Here is a 19,315-nt window from a genome sequence, read left to right as displayed (position 1 = left end):
CTTCTCTGTCTTATTTCACTTATTTTATCTAACATTCGCTGTGTGAGATCTTCAACTGTGATTGTAGACTTGCCAGTTTTTCCTTTTGGATCTGTCGGTCTTATATAGTTTGAATTTTTAAGTAAAGTCCCTTATCTTTTCAAGATTGAAAATTTATTCAATTTTGTTTTACAAAAGTTGGAGGAAGCAAGGGCTTCCCAGGTGGCACTAGTGGTAAAGAACCCACTCGCCAGTGAAGGAGACATAAGCAATACGGGTTCAGTCCCTGAGTAGGGAAGAATCCCTGGAGGAGGCACGGTAACTCCTCCAGCATTCTTGCTTGGAGAATCCCATAGACAGAGGAGCTGGGTGGGCTACAGTCCATGGGGTCGCAAAAGAGTGGGACACGACTGAAGTGGCTTGGCAAGCACGCACGGAGGAAGCAAACAAGTGAAGCCCAGCCTCAGCGCTGGTCTGGCCCCTGGGCTGCCAGCCCCAGACTCTGCCCATTCCACTTCCTTTGATCTTCCTGTCCCCAGAGGGACACAGTTTCCTGGGGGACATGTCAGAGCTCCTGGCAGTTTTGAAGAGTCAGGAAGAGACTAGCACTTACCCTCAGCCCGGACACCCTTCTCAGCACTTACCCCCTTGCCCAGACACCCCTCCCATCCCAGGCCAAGGCTGCTGGGGTGGCCTGGCAGGGTCAGGCACTCACGTGCAGGCTCCCTCCTTTCTGTGCCCCCGCAGGCCCGAGACTCACCTTGCATGCCCGAGGGCCCAAAGTCTTGCCGTGTGAGGAATATGGCGTGATCGTGGTACTCGTCGTGATCAGTGTCTGGCTTCTGCTGGAGGTAGGCCCAGCGGCAAACATTCTCCAGACTCTGAGAGGGGTTCCCAATCTCAATGAGGCTCATGGACTGCAGGGGCAGGAGAGACAACAGAGGCGGATTGGTGTCCGGCGGTCCGGAGAGGAGTTGAGCAGACCCCGTAGACTGGGGACCTGGCCCCGGTGGTCTCTCAAGAACTCCCTCCCATGTGGCTCCATTCTACAGAGTGGTGGAAAAGATCCCTGGCCACACAGACCTGCCTGAGCTTCCACACAGTCACTGCATGATTTCAGGCGAGACACAGGAACAAAACGCTGAGGCCTCAAAGCCTCAAAGGGTCCATTCAGCCCACCCCACCTCCAAGGCCCATGTGTCCTACTTGGCACCTGCTCTGGGCAAGCTCTGGCCAGGAGGCCAGTGTAGTGGACCTCGGCAGGACCTGGGACAGGGAAGACAGAACTCCCAATATGGCTACAAGACCAGAGAAGAAGAAAGGAACCCTGCGTTTCCCCCTTGATAGAAGCTCTTTGCAGAAAACAACACAAGGGAGGGGAAAATTCTGCAGTACAGACAGTGAAGGAGCCACATAAGGAACAGGACCACGGGGTAATTCCCGCAGGACCAATGGACAGGAAGCCACCGGGAGCAACCACCTTCCATTTTGTACCAGGACACACGCCTGCTAGCCAAGGCTGGCCACCAGACTGGCAGTATCGCAGGCCAGTCTGCCTCACAGCATTGGCATTCACTCTCTTACTCAGTTTTCACAGTTACCCAGAAAGGCAAGAAACTGAGGCTCAGAGAGGTCAAGTAACTTGCCCCAGGTCACACAGCTCAGAAGCCTAAAACCGAAAGTCTATATTCCATCCACTTCCCTAAACTCCCTCTGCAAATGAAACGCACACCATTATCATCTCAGAGTCAGGTCTCGCAAGCTGCACTCACCCCTTTTCTCTCCACAGTCCTCACAGCAGGCATTCTGGTTTCCGCTCTCACCACATACTCCTACCATCAAAGCGGCTCCCTCTAGGCAAACGTGTCCATAAAGCAGAGCTATGCATTCCTCGGTAGACCTGAAAGCGTGCATTTTCCCTCTTCTCTTGCATAAACAAATCCAACAAGCACAGTCACATACTTCCTTTTGTGTGTGTAAGTAGAATGGACTTGGGGTGTATTTGTAGGGTACTGTTCATAAGCCAGCACGTTGCAGAAGATGGAAGAATGAGTGAAGGCCGGGGAAGCTCCATCATTGCCAGGCATCCCGCGAGTTACCCAAGTCAAGGGTTTACAAGACGGTGGACCAGTTCCCACGCCCTAAGCACAGAGCCAATTGCTCCTGAGAGATCAGAATACTTGGTTTAATAGCATTCAGTGAGTCCTAATGAAGTCAGTCACAGATAGGAGCGAGAGATCTGGTGGCTGGGACCTACTGAACATTCCCCAGAGATGGACAGCCCCAGAGGATGCTGGGAAAGGGGAAGAGAGGCACATTACTGCCCTCTCCGTGACTGGGAAAGCACGTGACTACCTCCAGCCGATTAGTTGCCATCAAAAGTAATGTGTGTCTCTTCCTGGTCTGAGCACTTTATTGCCCACATGAGAGCCTTCGGAGATCTCTCCTGGCTGGCATGGGAACCAGCAATCAGGCTGCTCTGTCGCCCAGGTCTTGAGTGAAAATGAGACCAGAGTCCGATGCCAATTCACACTGAAGACACCAGGGTGAGTGAGAAATCAGGCTTTGTTGCTGTAAGCTGTTGGGACATGGAGCTGGTTTGCTTCTGCAGCAGTCTTGCCCACCTCAAATGACACAGAAGGGGAAAAGGAAGGGGTCATGGCATCTGTATCTCATCCAAGCAGGTCAGCCCAAAACCCTACCAGGAGATCACTGCCTCCAGAAAACCTTGAGAAGCCACAGCTCTGGAGGGAGAAGCAAGTCAAAGACTCTCCTTTCTAGGGAAGGAACTTTAGGTGGAATGAGAAGGAAGGGACCTTCAGGGATGGATCTGATTTGATGCTTGAGTTTGGACCCCACTGGGCTTAAGATTGCCACTCCAGTCCGGACCACAAGGGCCACTGATCACCACTCAATCAAGGATGGCTGCAGAGCCCCCACGGGAGGGGGACCCCCCAGCTCCACAAAGCCCAAGACACGTGCAGATCACTCAGTTGTGTCCAGTCTTTGCAAGCCCCACAGACTGTAGCCCGCCAGGCTCCTTGTTCATGGAGTTCTCCAGGCAAGAATCCTGGAGTGGGTAGCCATTCCCGTCTCCAGGGGTGGAACTGGGCTTTCCTGCATTGTAGGCAGATTCTTTACCATCTTAGCCACCAGGAGAGCCCGGAGCCTTGCTAAGCCACCTCCAGCAGAAGGACCTTGTTCCCTTCAGGGCCATGGCTCTCAGCCCAAACATCAGGGGACCGAACCCCTGGTTGGTTACAGTTACTTTTGCCTGCGTTCTTCTGACAACAACAGCCCAATCTCCCTCTGGTAAAAGATCTCCTCTGTTAATCTGGGTCTGACCTCGGGCTCAGGGGTGGGAGAGGTCAAGCCCAGACAACCCCACCTAGTGCCTTCCCAGCACCATGATGGTTGGGGCTAAGGCATTGGAAAGATGTGTGACTATGAGCCTGGAGCTTCCCCCAGGGCAGAGAATTCCAGGGAAAGAAGAAACCAGAACAGAGTGTGGGCTGGGGTGGAGAGAGCTTGATTCCCAGTGTCCTCACACCACCACGTGGCTTACCCAGGCCTGAAGCCAGCTGCCCACAGGCCTGTTTATTATCTCCTGCAGCCATGAAATTAAAAGATGCTGATGTCTTAGAAGAAAAGCTATGACAAACCTAGACAGTCTATTAAAAAGCAGAGACATCACTTTGCCAACAAAAATCCATATAGTCAAAGCTATGGTTTTTTCCAGCAGTCATGTACAGATGTGAGAGCTGGAACATAAAAAAAGCTGAGAGCTGAAGAATTCATGCTTTCAAAATGTGGTGCTGGAGAAGACTCTTGAGAGTCCCTTGGACTGCAATACCAAACCAGTCAATCCTAAGGAAAGTAGACCTGAATATTCATTGGAAGGACTGATGTTGAAGCTGAAACTCCAATACTTTGGCCACCTGATGTGAACAGCCAACTCATTCGAAAAGACTCTGATGCAGGGAAAGATTGAAGGCAGGAGAAGGGGTCAGCAGAGGATGAGATGGTTGAATGGCATCACTGACTCAATGGACATGAGTTTGAGCAAGCTCCAGGAGATAGCAAAGGACAGGGAAGCCTGGCTTGCTGCAGCCACTGGGGTTGCAAAGAGTCGGATACGACTTAGCAAATAACAATGAGTAACAACGTAATGAGTTATTTCCAAACTTTATGATCTGAAAAGTTTGGAAATCTGAAAAGAGTTTCCCTGGTGGCTCAGATGGTAAACAATCAGCTTGCAATGCAGGAAACCCTGGTTTCACCCATGGGTTGGGAACATCCCCTGGAGAAGGGAATGACTACTCACTCCAATATTCTTGCCTGGAGAATTCCATGGACAGAGGAGCCCAGTGGGCTACAGTCCACGGGGGTCGCAAAGAGTTAGACACAACTGAGTGACTAACATACACACATACGTGATCTGAAAAACCCCAAACACTTGTTATCTCATGGTTTCTGGGTTAGGAATCCAAAGGCAATCCAGTGGGGTCCTCTACTCAAGGTTCTCCCGTGAGATTGCCGGCAGCTGAGACTGGGGCTGCAGTCTCAGCTGAAGACTCCCCTGGGTGGGACACACTCCCACACTCACGTGGTTACTGGCAGAATCCAGTTCCTCACGTGCTGCTGGGCCTAGGGCTCCTTGCCACCTCACAGGGACCTCGCCACAAAGCAGTCACACAGGGCAGCTTGCCTCCCCCAGCACGAGTGACCTCAGAGTGTATATCCGAGGCACAAGCCATAGTCCAGTTAGAGGTGAATCTCGGTCCTGCCCACGCCTGCAGGGAAAGGACCACAGCAGAGAGGGACCACCAAGACGTGGGCTCACGGGCGCCATCCTAGCACCTGCTTGCAGCAGAGATGTGTCTCATATACGTTGAGTGACTCCTCCCACAAAAGTCAGCTGGAGTTGTGTTATCGTCACTTGCAGCTGAAAGACCACGAGCAGCGGACTTCCTCCTTGGAGACTCGTGGGAAGTCCAGGTGAGTGCACTGGCTGGCTGGCTGGAGGATTCAGCTAGTGCGTCCAGCGCCAGTGGGGGAGAAGCTCTAGTCACGTTTTTGAAGAGAAGTCAAGAGTCCCAACTAGAAAGACACACGGTGTCAGGGCCAGAGAAGAGGAAGAAGGGCATGGAGTTCGAGACAGAGCCAAAGGTTGAAACGAGGTGAGAACAAGCAGTCTGGGGGCTCAGAGAGAGGCCTGACTGCTCAGGGAGTGGGCTCATTTGGAAGTGATGGGTGGGTGTTGCAAACCCAATGCCCACAAGCCAAGGCTGGTGATGTGAGTCAGTGAGGCAGGCTGGCTCAAAGGAAAGCAAATCTGTCTTTTGTTTGCCAGCTTAGAAGGTTACAGAAGAATATTTCCCTGTTATGATAAAGAAGTTGGGGTGATAAGGAGTGGTAAGAACTGGCAAGCCAAGGAGCCCATACCCCGATGCAGGGGCAGCAATCCTCAGCCCCAGCTCCCTGGGCATGGTATGCAAGAACAGAGCCCAGAGCTGCCACCAGGCTGACCTCTCAGGCCAGTCTTTACATTTTACAAATAAGTGTGTGTGTGTGTGTGTGCGCGCGCGCGTGTGTGCGTGTGTGTAAGTTGCTCAGTCATGTCCAACTCTTTGCGACCCCATGGATTATAGCCCACCAGGATCCTCTGTCCAGGGAGTTTTCTAGGCAAGAATACTGGAGGGGGTTGCCACTCCCTTCTCCAGGGCGTCTTCCTGACCCAGGGATCAAGCCTGGGTCTCCTGCATTGCAGGCGGATTCTTTGCCATCTGAGCCACCTGCGAAGCCCACAAAGAGGTTCTGTGGACCAAAGAAAACACATCCCTCAAGTCACCAGGTAAGGAACCTTGGAATAAAGGCCCTTCTGGGCTGGACCCGACACTGGCTTGCTGGTGAGCGCCTCCTGCCTCCCAGACACCAGGCCCTTGGATTCAGCCCAGGTTCCTAGCCCCTCTCAGCAGCCACCGTGATCTCACTGCTGTGGCAGGATAATTTACTGAAGTATTGATTTGCGTTTTGTTCTTCCCTTGTCTTCCCTTCCTCCACTCCAAGAAGCAGCCCATCACTTCTGTTCTCCAGGCCCACAGGGGTCTGTGCCACAGGACCCAGAGCAGAAGTTGTCTGGGACTCTCTCCCTGCTTTTGGTTTCCGAGGAGACTCCCCAAGGGGAGGGGCAGAAGGAAGGGCTCAGAGGGGTTCCACCAGGACGAGGTGGCCCTGAAGAGGCAGATCCCAAAAAAGCAGTGGCCGTGTGCTGGGCCCTGGGAACTTGCAGCCCAGATGGGGCCTGGAGGAAGGTGATGTCAGTGTCTGACATCCACAGTCCGGAGCTGCTTGGACTTCCTGTTTCTTTGCCCACGTCCCAATTCTCCCAAGGTTCTGGCCATTCTCAAGGAATTAAGTGCTGGTATCCTCCTCCGTGCTGGCCTGGAGAGCTCAGGAGGGGGCACTGTCCCTCGTGCCGTGTGGCAGGTGCCAGACCCTGCACCTTTAGAAAGAGCTGAGTCAGTGAGGAGAGAGGACACAGTCGGGACCGTGAGGTGGCAGGAGACGAGCAAGCCAGCTGGCAGGGGAGGAAGCATGGTTTCTGGCCATGGAGCTTGTGGAGGAGGCGCCGGGGAGGACCACTCAGGCGCATGCAAGGGAGAGTCTGCAGTGCCCTGGGACACAGGCCAGGGATGATCTTTCTGGGCCCAGGTTTCCTCCTTGGTAAAAGTTCAGCAACTTTCCCTTGGGGAGCTCTGCTGCTTCTCAGGTGCAGCTCCTGGGGGAATAGTTTAGAGCCAGCTGGGGATTCAAGTAAGGTCAGTGGATCGGAGTCTCAAAAGAATCAAAACACCAGGTGAAGTAGGCTTACCCAGAGGCAACCCCCACCCCTAAACAACCACCCATGAGCTTCTAGGCAGAAGACTGCACCCCAGACTCAACCCTTCCTTGGCCAACTTCTCCCCCTTCCTGAGAGCTGCCAGCCTTCGCATAGGTTCTGCCTGCCTTGAAGGGCTCTTCACAGACAGAGCTGTCCAGGCAGAGGGCCCAGGAGGGAGGTCTGGACACCCACAAGGGTCACTCGGGCTCTGGTGGGATCTCCGCCCACTGCTCGGCCACCTGAATCACACTCACAGCCCTCCATCCCATGTCTTTGCCACGTATCATGCAGCACATGGGCTGTAGTCCTATCCAAGCAAGGACAAGAGACGTGTCTGTCTTTCTTTCAGAAGCAATGGCGATCCCGCAGTCTTTCCGTGCCGCCACAGTAGTGGGTGTGGCTGTCCGGGCTGATGAGCTGAAGAATATTAACAGAGCTGAAAAGAGGGGCAAACGCCAGGTGCCCATCAGGCCATGCTTCAAAGTCATCGACGGGCTTCTAACTGTGATGATGAAGGATGGTCACTTTGGCGAACTTGACATCACCGAGGATCACAGAGCTGGGAAAGCTGTGAGCTTCACAGGCAGGCTGAATAAGTGTGGAGCAGTCAGCCTCAGATTGGATGCGCACCTCAAGGGTCTAGAAAAACGGCAGAATAACCTGCTCCCACCCCGTCAGCTTGGTTTCACTGTCTTGACAACCTCCGCGGGCATCAAAGACCACGAAGAAGCGAGAAGAAAGCACACAGGAGGAAACAAATCTTTGGATTCTTTTTCTAGGGATGCAATACATACAAATAAAATGCCTCGGAGGGGCGTCTGGAAGCCACGCCACCTCTGAAGGCGTTCTGTGTGGGGGGCCTTATCACCCTTCCGCAGGCAGGACAGGAAAGGAAGGGCGAGAGCCGAGGTGGCCACCAGGTGGCGCCGCTGCCGCAGGAACAGCAGAGGGAGCCTCGTGCGCCAGGATCAAAGGGCTGCTGCTCCTGAGACGCCGGCCACCGGCTCAAACGCAAGGCCCCAGCCAGCCTCTGGGGTCCCACATTAAACAAATCAATTAAGACTTCTGCAGAAAGTTCTGTCCCAATCTCTGCTCTCTGACATCTCCATTGTTTGCTCTAGAATGAGCTGAATTATTTACGCTCTTACCTCCTTTAGTCAAGGAGACAGGAGCAACGTGGGGCCAGCAGCGCGGAGGCTCCGCAGGTTCCAGGATGTATCAGGGAATCCCTCAGATCACCAATCCCACACACCAAGGCACCTGCGAGTGATGGTGCGGCTCCCCAGGCAGCTCCGCGCCCTGGGGGTGGAAGCCTGCTTCGCCGTCATCGGCCCTGTGCCCCTGGACATGTTCCCTGCTTCACGGTCCCGGGCGCCCCCTCCCCAACCGGAGCGTACAGCTGGGAGCTCAGGCGCTTCGGGCCACGGCGATCAGCATCTTCAATATTGCCATCCAGCGGGAGCCAACCGAAAGCTTCTCAACTGCTCTGACCCCAGAGAGTCCCCCCGGCCACCCCGCAAACTCGCCCTCCCAAAGAAGCATAGGACCGCGTGCACAGAGCAGAGTCCAGATCTGCTGGGTTCAAGAAAGCAGAGCTCCCTTCCCAACGTCCACACTGCTAAAATGCAAGGCAGGAAATTCTCTGCGGTGCGGGCCAGTCTGCGCGCTGAACGATGCTGAGGAGCATCCCGACTTCTTCCTGCTGGATGCCATGAGCATCCCCAAGGTGGGGAGCTGCATACTCGCCCTCTGAGGGGGGAACCCTCCCATGGGAAACCCCCAAGGGGAGCAAACCCAAGGAGCCCTGTGGAAAAACAGCCCAACCCAGCCTCCCTGAGCAAAGCCGCTTGCTCTCCGTTGTGTGACTTCGGCAGTCCTCACCAGTCCTGTCGGCGGGGAGGGGGGGGGGGGGTAGGGGGGTGGGGAGGGATGGTGGGGGGGGGGAGGGGGGGGGTGGTGAGGTAAGAGCCCCAGAGAGCTGCTGTGAGGGTAGGGTGATGTGAGTGAAGTCACACAAGGGGCTGCAGACAGGACCCGACCCAAAGAGGGCGCTGCAGGCTGAGACTTGCAGGAAGCCTCGCCCCCTGCTGCCATCGCTGGTGTGCGCTCACCTTACAGGGGACCCTAAGGCTCAATGATGGTAAATGACTCACAAGGACCGACAGGGGCCAGAATCAGCACCAAGCTGAGGGTCTTCTCCAGGCTGCTCTGGGGTGCCAGGGAGTACCTAGAGCTCAAACCTCACCACAGGCATCCACACTCCCAACACCAGTGAGGGCCAGGACTCCCGGATCATCAAGGCACATCCCAGACATCCTCCCAAAGGCTGGGAATCTATTCCCAGAGAAAGCCAAGCTGCCAGCTCAAAACTCTTCAAGTGAACCTTCCCAGCTCAAGCCTGTAGGGCACATCTGTCTCCAATGCTTCCTGTTCTTCTCTGGACCCTGGAGACTGGCTCAGCAGGTGGGCCATAATGGCCAGGGGCTGGGCACCAGGCCTGGCGCCAAATGGTTGGGGGTTGGGGGCGTCCTCACCCTGAGGAAACAGGGGGCTGTCCCTGGGATGTCTGAATCCCCTACACAGCCCCCACACAGTCAGGGAGGCAGAGGTCCATGTCAGCTCGGCATATGCAGGAAGAGGGTGGTGGCACCGGCCCCTTGAACGCTGAGACCTGCCCCAGCACTTTCTTCTCTTGCCTTCCCCTGAGAGACTCACAGTCAGAATTTCTCCGACCCTTCTGTTCTAATGCTGAAAAATTCCTAGGAGCGTTCCATGCTTTGTCTTGACCTGGTCTTTCACAACAAGATACCTTCTGTTCTCTGATTGTCCCCAAATCTCTGATTTCCCTTTGCTTTGATTTTCATCATCTTAGGAAATATTTAAAATGAGAACAGTTCAGTAGCTTTGGTTCCTTCTCAAAAAAATCAATTGAAAAGCCAGTTGCTATGCAACCCTCAAGCCTTGCTGCTGTTCTGCTCCCTGGCTGATGGCATATTGTATAAAATAAGATAATCTCTTTTCTTCTGCTGAGTTTTTTTTTTTTTTTTAAGAAATGGAGAAAAATGTTGTTTTAGGAAAAACTTGAGACAACTCAGAGGCTCCTCATAAGCTGGAAGACAAACATGTCCTTTGCACAAGCACTCCCGATTTTATCCCCAGCGGGGCCTCGGTGGGGCCTGGGGACAGGTGCAAGGTGAGCAGAGGGCAGGGAAGCTGGTCTGCTTCCATCACAGCTTGGAATGAATAGCAGAATCTGAATACCCAGGCCACTTTCTGCCCCCAGTCTGGGTCTCGCTCTCACTGCTCCCAGACCCACCCCCTTGCCCTGACTCCGCAGACCTTGGAGGACACAGCTCAGGGCCCTCTCCTGGCAGGGGTCAGCCTGCAGTCCCCTTGGCCTTTCTGTGCTTCAAGCCTCGCAGGGACAGGGCCTCACTCACTGTCAGGAAGCACGTGGCTCCTTTAAGAGCAGCTCATCGGAATCCATTCTCCTTGGGAGCCAAACTCTATTTGTGACTCTCGTCCAGAAGTCCTTCCTGGCTTTTCCTGCAACAAGCAGAGCTCACTCCCTCTACATGAGTGCCAGCCAGGCAGTCCCCTCCGGGCACCGGGTGTTCTGTCTCCTTCCTGGTGCTCACCACTCCAAAACCACCTTGTTTCCTGGTGGACTCACGGGAAGCTGGTGCCCCAGGCCTGGGGGCAGGCACATCCCAGGATCCATCTGCCCAAGAGACGGGTCCTCCCACTTCCTGAGGTCCCTGAGAGCCCTGGAAACAGGGCCTTACCCCCAGCACTCTGCCAAGTGGAGTCTGTGGCTGGTGGACACAAACTGATATCGCCCACAATGAGATAAGTACAGAAATGGGAAATTTTCATAGCAGTTTGATGGAGTGACTTTATGTCTATGGAATTTAATAATAAAAAGTCTGGGCTGGTACTCATGAATAATCTTGGTTTTGCCACATTTCCCTGTTCCAGTTATTCTTTTTAAATGTACTTACAGAAATACTGGTCAGTGGTGTGACCTCCGGCTCTGAGGCGCTCTGTCTGTCTGGCCTGGCATCCTTGGCCCTGGCACCTACCCTGCAGGGGACTGTCACTGAAGACTTCCCGTTCGATTGCTTCAGGTCCGTGGAGTGACCCCTCCTTTCCCAAGGGTGTTGCCCCTGAGCCCACAGCCAAGCATCCCACACTGTCCCTGGGCTCCCATGCGAGGTGCGCCCACTCCAGAGCCCCAGCCCCTCTGCATCTGATGTCTGTCCAGCACCGGCCTCCATGGACGTGGTCGGCCAGCCATGTCCTCCTGACTCTCCTATCCGCCCCCCGCCTGTGTTTCTGCAGCATGTCCTCCCGGGGGAAAGTGAGATCCCCACCCTGGACCCCACTTGCCTCTTACAATCCCGCAACTTGCTGAGGAGGCCCGAGTCTGGCCCTGTAACTTTCTGGAACCCTGCAGGACACACAGGCTCTGAGGGGCAGCAGCCTCCCCCATGGCTTCCTGAGAACAGGAGGGGTGTGGAGGTGGGGGTGGCAGGCAGGGCATGGGGCATGGCATGGGGGAGGCTCGGCTGCAGGAGACGGCTGAGCTCCGCTCCGTCCCTGGGCCCAGGCGGAGGGGCAGCAGCATCTTGTCCTTTCTGGCCAGGCTTGGGGGCTGTGGATGGATACGGGGATCTAACTCTACATCCTGGCATGTCCTCTATCCTGACACCTCTGAACTCCGTGGCAGAGGTCTGAGTCTGCGCAGCTGTGCCCTGCCAGGGTACAGCGGGTGCAGTCTGCGTTCTGCCGCAAGCGCGCATCAAGCTCCACTTTCTCCCTTCCCGTCACACCACCACGGATTCCTAGCTTCCCAGCAGGAAGTCAGGGAGGTGAGCGGGGACCTCGGTCCCCCTGCGCCCTCTCACTTCTCACTGCATCGGTCCTGGTCTCGCCAGAGCTGTCCCACTGCCCAGGTGGGCTGCGGCCACCTATCTCGTTGGCCAGGGGCTCCGGTCAGCCCCATGGCCCGCCCTCCCCACACCATCCCCAGAAAGAGGAGGCTGTAGCGTCACAAGGGGCCCATGCCCACTCCCCGTACCCTCACTCTGCCTGTGGGGGACTCCGAGGGTATCAACACGGCCCAGGCAAAGCAGAACCCCTCCCGACAAGGTGGGATGTAAGGAGCGGTGGCCAGTCTGGCCGTGGCCACGAGGGCGGGCCCTGCCACACCTCATCACCCGACCGCACCTGCAGGCGAGGCCGCACACTGGTGGCAGCCTGCATCCCCCTCTAGCCGAGGTGGCTTGCCCGAAGTTTCCATAGACACTCGGGTGACAGAGGTCCCAGGCCCAGGCCCAGGAAAGGCAAGATTGCCCACAGGGCGGAAGAACTGAGGCCTCTCCACTACCTCCAAGCCATCACAGAGAAGAGGCGCCGAGTAAAGCGTGCAGTCCTTCCTGCGTCCTCCAAATCAGAAATAGAACGCTGGACACAGCGCTTGTGGCACGCCACTAGAGACCCTTCCCCAGGTGCTAGCGCTCAGTTACACAGAAATACTTGGACTCTCTCATTTTTAAATTATTGCTTTTTTAAAAAAATAAACAATTTTTCCATAGTTAAAAATGTGCTATAAGTGTATAAAAGAAACCTGCAAGTATAAAAGAAACATCCTTACCATGATACATTAAGAAAATTCAGCAAAGTAGAAGGAAGAAAATAAAAATCCATGACCCACTACCCGGAGATAAGTACTGTTCACATTGTATGCATTCCTTCAGTCCCTTCTGGTATAATTTGTACACAAAATTGAGATCATAATACTGGAAGCTTATATCCTTCTTTCCCCAAAAGCAAACCAACTTGACTTTATGCTGTAACCATTTGCCAAAGCCCTGACACATGCTTTGAAAATGGGATTTATTGCTAGTCTAATAACCCACCACTGAAAAAGCAAGAGAGTTCCAGAAGAACATCTATTTCTGCTTTATTGGACTATCCCAAAGCCTTTGACTGTGTGGATCACAATAAACTGTGGAAAATTCTGAAAGAGATGGGAATACCAGACCACCTGACCTGCCTCTTGAGAAATCTGTATGCAGGTCAGGAAGCAACAGTTAGAACTGGACATGGAACAACAGACTGGTTCCAAATAGGAAAAGGAGTACATCAAGGCTGTATATTGTCACCCTGCTTATTTAACTTATGTGCAGAGTACATCATGAGAAACGCTGGGCTGAAGGAAGTACAAGCTGGAATCAAGATTGCCGGGAGAAATATCAATAACCTTATATATGTAGATGACACCGCCCTTGTGGCAGAAAGTGAAGAAGAACTCAAGAGCCTCTTGATGAAAGTGAAAGAGGAGAGTGAAAAAGTTGGCTTAAAGCTCAACATTCAGAAAATGAAGATCATGGCATCTGGTCTCATCACTTCATGGCAAACAGATGGGGAAACAGTGAAAACAGTGACTGACTATTTTTCTGGGCTCCAAAATCACTGCAGATGGTGACTGCAGCCATGAAATTAAAAGATGCTTACTCCTTGGAAGGAAAGTTATGACCAATCTAGATAGCATATTCAAAAGCAGAGACATCATTTTGTCAACAAAGGTCTGTCTAGTCAAGGCTATGGTTTTCCAGTGGTCATGTATGGATGTGTGAGTTGGACTATAAAGAAAGCTGAGCGCCGAAGACCTGATGCTTTTGAACTGTGGTGTTGGAGAAGATTCTTGAAAGTCCCTTGGACTGCGAGGAGATCCAACCAGTCCATCCTAAAGGAGATATAGTCCTGGCTGTTCATTGGAAGGACTGATGTTGAAGCTGAAACTCCATAACTTTGGCCACCTGAGGCAAAGAGCTGACTCATTTGAAAAGACTCTGATGCTAGGAAAGATTGGGGGCAGGAGGAGAAGGGGACAACAGAGGATGAGATAGTTGGATGGCATCACTGACTCAATGGACATGGGTTTGGGTAGACTCTGGGAGTTGGTGATGGACAGGGAGGCCAAGTTCATGGGGTCGCAAAGAGTCAGACACGACTGAGCGACTGAACTGAACTGAATAACCCACCACAGAGATGTGGTGTAATTTATGTAACTAGACCCTTATTGGCAGACAGTTTAGATTGTTTCCAGTTGTTTACACTTAGCAATAAGGCCATGACCTTTGGCCTAGGCCTAAAACTTCATGCACAAGGCTGTTAACTGCTTTAGAATAGAATCACAGAAAGGAATGAATGACTGGGGGCAAACATGAAGAACCTTTTAAAGGGAAGTGACTGACTGTCACATTTCCTTCTAGAAATGTGTGCACATTTACACTTGAAAATGGAAGAGTGTACTGCTGCATTCACCCAAACCAGCAGTAAATCTTTAGATGCTTTTAAAATGGTAAACCATTTGATTTACTTATTGATTAACGGTAAAGCTCAATATTTTCTCTTTTTTTGCAACACGTATTTTTTCTTTAGTTAATTGCTTATGTCAATTGCCAAGTCTGTTTTTCCCAGGACTCTTCATATATTAGAGTATTTTTCCATATTGCAAATGCTCTTCCTCATTGTGGTTTGCCTTTTGATGGTGTTTTTTGACAATTTTATATTTTAAGTACTCAAATATATCTATCTTCCCCTTTACAACCCTTTCTACTGTATTTTCGCTTAGGAACCCCTTGACAATGAATATTTTCTTCTTGATTTGTATGATTTAAATAGCTGAATTTTACTGGTATATATTTATCATCTGAGATATTTAATTTACTATTTATCATATATTTATTCTAACACTTAATAACCATTCCATTTATATTACCCCATTTTATTTATGAGAGGTATTTTCAGAGTTATATATTTTATTCAGTTGATCTGTTAACATTTATGCGAATATAGTATGATTTTACTTATTTTTGCTTTACAAGGTGTTTGTAGTAAATCCTTTTTATCTGCTTGGCTTTCAAGGTTTTCCCGGCCATTCTTGAATGTTTATGCTTGTAGATGAATCTCAGAAACATTTCATCAGGTTTCCAATTATTAATCTAGGAAAAAAATCAACATTACTACAATGCCCAGTATTCCCATAAGGAACAGCATGTGTCTCTTTGTGTATTTTTATTTTTTCCTATCATTGTGCTTAGTTGCTCAGTCATGTCCAACTCTTTGTGACCCCAGGAACTGTAGCCCGCCAGGCTCCTCTGTCCATGGGATTCTCCAAGCCAGAATACTGGGGTGGGTCCCATGCCCTTCTCCAGGGGATCTTCACAACCCAGGGATCAAACCCAAGGCTCCTACATTGCAGGTGGAGTCTTTCCTGTCTGAGCCACCAGGGAAGCCCAAGAATGCTGGAGTAGGTAGCCTATCCCTTCTCCAGGGGATCTTCCCAACCCAGGAATCAAACAGGGGTCTCCTCCATTGCAGGCAGATTCTTTACCAGCTGAGCTACCAGGGAAGCCCCATTAACAATGTGCAATGTTCTTCCTATATGTAGGTCTTACGTTGTCTTGTTAGGACTAGGCCAGATATTTTGTATTTTTGGTTACTATTCTAAATGGAACTTTTCTTTCCCTGGTATCTTTACTACCAGGGCATTGTAGGGCTTCCCAGGTGCACTAATGGTAAAGAACCCACCTGTCAATGCAGGTAGAGATGAGGGTTGGATCCCTGTGTCAGGAAGACCCCCTGGAAGAGGGCATGGCAACCCATTCCAATATTCTTGCCTGGAGAATCTCATAGACAGAGCAGCCTGGTGGGCTACAGTCCACAGGGTCGCAAAGAGTCAGACACAACTGAAGCGACTTAGTGTGCAGGCATGCGCACATCGGGGCATTGTGAGTTTACACAGAAATTATTGGGCTTTGTGTAATTATCTTATATTTGGCCATGTCACTAAACTCCTTTCTTAACCCTAAAAGTTTTCCAATGGATTTTTTTGTGCCGGGAGCTTTCCAGGCACATAAGTATCAGCAAACAATTGTAATATTATCTACTCTCCTTGGATACTGGTTTCATGTCATATGATATTATAGCAGAAAGTGAAGAAGAACTAAAGAGCCTCTTGATGAAAATGAAAGAGGAGAGTGAAAAAGTTGGCTTAAAGTTCAACATTCAGAAAACTAAGATCATGGCATCCGGTCCCATCACTTCATGGCAAATAGATGGGGAAATAGTGGAAACAGTGGCTGACTTTATTTTTTTGGGCTCCAAAATCACTGCAGATGGTGATTACAGCCATGAAATTAAAAGATGTTTACTCCTTGGAAGGAAAGTTATGACCAACCTAGACAGCATATTAAAAAGCATTACTTTGCCAATAAAGGTCCGTCTAGTCAAGGCTATGGTTTTTCCAGTAGTCATGTATGGATGTGAGAGTTGGACTATAGAGAAAGCTGAGAGCCGAAGAATTGATGCTTTTGAACTGTGGTGTTGGAGAAGACTCTTGAGAGTCCCTTGGACTGCAAGGAGATCCAACCAGTCCATTCTAAAGGAGATCAACCCTGGGTGTTCTTTTGAAGGACTGATGTTGAAGCTGAAACTCCAGTATTTTGGCCACCTGATGTGAAGAACTGAGTCATTTGAAAAGACCCTGATGCTGGGAAAGATTGAGGGCAGGAGGAGAAGGAGACGATAGAGGATGACGATAGAGATAGTTGGATGGCATCACCGACTCACTGGACATGGGTTTGGGTGGACTCCCAGAGTTGGTGATGGACAGCGAGGCCTGGTGTGCTGCGGTTCATGGGGTTTCAAGGAGTCGGACATGACTGAGCGACTGATCTGAATGGAACTGAGAATTTCCAAAATCTCAGTAACAAAGTTATGTGTCTCTTTCTTGTTGCCCATTTTACTGGAACTGTCTCAAAAGGGCAGCATTTCCCAAAGCAAATTCTGTAGAACGTTGATTCCATGAGGAAAAGGGTTCTGTTGAGAAAGAATTTTGAGAAACCGAGTGTTTGACCCACCTCTTAGAGCTTCACCCGGCACATTTTCATAGTAAAGTCTGAGAAATTTTGTTGTCAGAAACACCTGTTTTACTTTGCCGTATAGGCCTTTCCCAGACTCATTTGACCGTGGAACCCCTCTATTCTCCTATGCAAACATCTAAGAACATCCTAAGAATTAGCAATGCAGAACACTTTTAGGGACAATGTGCTTCTTTTTCTACCTTTAAATAAAATTTGGGTTGTGATGTTACCATCTGTTACCAGTTCTCACCCGCTCAGCTCCCAAGGAGCTGATCAGGCTCCTTGCCCTGCTGGTGCCTTCAGCAGGGGCTCCTGGGCTTTGCCAGGTGCCCCAGACTCGGGGTGCCCCCCTGTGTACCCCACCCATGCCTTTGCAAAGGATGCACCCCTCTGCTCTCCAGGCTTCAGCCCCGCGTGCCAGTGTCTCCCTGGCTGGCTCTCCTGGAATGGCACAAGGCGCCCCAGACCCAACACATCTCCTCTGAGCTCGCTGCCTTTCTCCCCCACGTGCCGCGTCCGCTCCTGTGCTCTCCACCTCAGGGGCTGCCTCATCACCTAGCAGGCTGCCCAAGGCACAAGCTCAGTGTCCTTTCACCTTCATCCAGAGGGCACCCATCCCCTCCTGGTGGCCTCCTAAAATTCTCTCCCTTCTCTGTGGCTATGGTCCCAGGACAGCCCACGACTGTCCTCCCTTTGACGCTGCCCACTTTCTCCCAAGCCACCACTCCCACGGCCATTCTGCACACTGAAGCCCGGGGATCTTCTTAGAAATGCAAATCGGACCATGTTACTCTCCTGCTAGAAACTGCCCTAGTGAGAAAACCAACCCCCTTGGCAGGAGGTGCAGAGCCCTCAGGATCCGCTCCCTCCAGCTAGCTTCTTCAGCGCCAGCTTCTGCTGTTTTCTCATCTTGCGCTGTCCGCTTCAGTCAGTCAGCTGCCCCCTGTCCCTCCCACAGCCTGCCCTCTTCCTGCCTTTAACCTGAAACATCCCTGTGCCGGTTCGTCCCCTTTTTCACTCCCTCCCTGTGGCTGAAAAGTCACCGCCGCCAGTCACCTGCCTTGCCCTCTAAGGAAGGACGGCCTGCCCCGCCTTTCCCCTGCCAAGTCCCTGAGCCCTCAGTTATAACTGTTTTCCTGTCTGCACCTCCACTCCAGAGCAGCCCCCGAGGTCCGGGAGCAGACAGTGAAGCACGGCAACACGTGACGCGTTGCTGCTGCTGCTGCTGCTGCTAAGTCGCTTCAGTCGTGTCCGACTCTGTGCGACCTCTCAAAAAGTGCTTGTTAGACGATGAGCTTTGTCCTTAGGCGAACGGATGTGGCAAATTGGATGAGCAGACTTTCTGATAGTAAACAATCATCACCTTCCTATAATAAGCCCTATTTAATCATGAGGGGAGTTTCTCTTTATGCATTGTTGAATGAAAGGCTTAAAGCCTCAGGATTTTTTACATTTATTTTTAAAAGTGAAACAGGTCTGTACTTTGTCTTAGATAAGCTACCTTTGGCAACTTCGCATGTAGGAATCATATTGGCCTGAAAGAGAAACTGGGTGGATTTTAGAACACATATAGATTCCGAAATTGTTTATATGATATTGCATTATCTTTGCTTAATAATTCCTTGCAAATGAATAAAATATACTGGCAAAAACGGGTTATCTGATTCTCTATTTAGAGGTAATTTTAAGATAACTTTGAAAACAGTGAAGCACTTGAGTTCCCACATGATTATGGGGTTTCCCATTTCCCCAAAACATCCTGAATTTCCCAAGACCTTCTGAGCCCCTGACCCAGAGTTTCTCAAAATCTTACCTTCAGGTTTTCTACTGGTCTCTACCAAGTTTCTACCTGTGTGAGATACTTAAGGAAAGAAAAACAAGAAGACACATCTTTGGGTGGGGACAGTTTAGCCCAAAGCCTGTCAGGAAGTAGGTAAAATAACCAAGGCTTTGTTCCATGGAGTAATCAACATTGGGAAGGAGACAGACAGTTCCCAGGCCAAAGAAGAACCAAAACGTCACCAGCACTGGTAGGCAGTTACCAACACACAACCCTCCAGTTTTTCCTTTCAGTGTCCTGACCACTTGGTAGCTCTTCTCCTCTTTCTACCCGCTGTCCTCTGCAGAGGCAAAAAGTGGGGAGGGGGCTGGATATAATCACGCCCGTCCCTCATGCTACCAGATTCAAAGTTCCTCAGATGCTGAAGGATGCTAATGAGGGGTCTCAGGCCAGGAAAGGGGAACCCAGCCTGAGGAGGGGGAGGGAGGGGAAGGAGCAGGGAACACGCTGATGACTGCTCTTACGGGGATGCACAAGTCCCATCAGACTTTCCAAAGCCCTGTGTCAGCAAACGGAGGCTGGAACTGTATCACTGGGCGTGGGTCACCCTAGCCTTACCCGGCTGTATGCTGCGCCTACTTGCCTAGAAGGTACCACCCTGCCACAAACTGCCTGCTTACCTGCAGAGGAAGGTGTGCACGCCCCTCCTTCACAGACCACCCTGGGTGTTACGGTGGA

At 51.4% G+C, this 19,315-nt stretch overlaps 1 protein-coding gene across 1 annotated transcript in view; it reads right to left on the bottom strand.

Annotated features, from left to right (window-relative positions):
• The window catches only part of ADAMTS2 (ADAM metallopeptidase with thrombospondin type 1 motif 2), a 260,157-nt gene that overhangs the window by 60,661 nt on the left and 180,181 nt on the right, over nucleotides 1–19,315 (bottom strand). The window contains exon 6 of the mRNA XM_068979734.1: nucleotides 740–896. Coding sequence (XP_068835835.1) covers nucleotides 740–896 — 157 coding nt within the window. The remainder of the gene's footprint in view (nucleotides 1–739; nucleotides 897–19,315) is intronic.

This window comes from Capricornis sumatraensis, chromosome 9 (genome assembly GCF_032405125.1).
Source record: "Capricornis sumatraensis isolate serow.1 chromosome 9, serow.2, whole genome shotgun sequence".
In the NCBI taxonomy this organism is placed as follows: Eukaryota; Metazoa; Chordata; class Mammalia; order Artiodactyla; family Bovidae; genus Capricornis; species Capricornis sumatraensis.
Note: the sequence above shows the minus strand (reverse complement) of the source record. Positions and strands in the feature narration are given on the sequence as shown.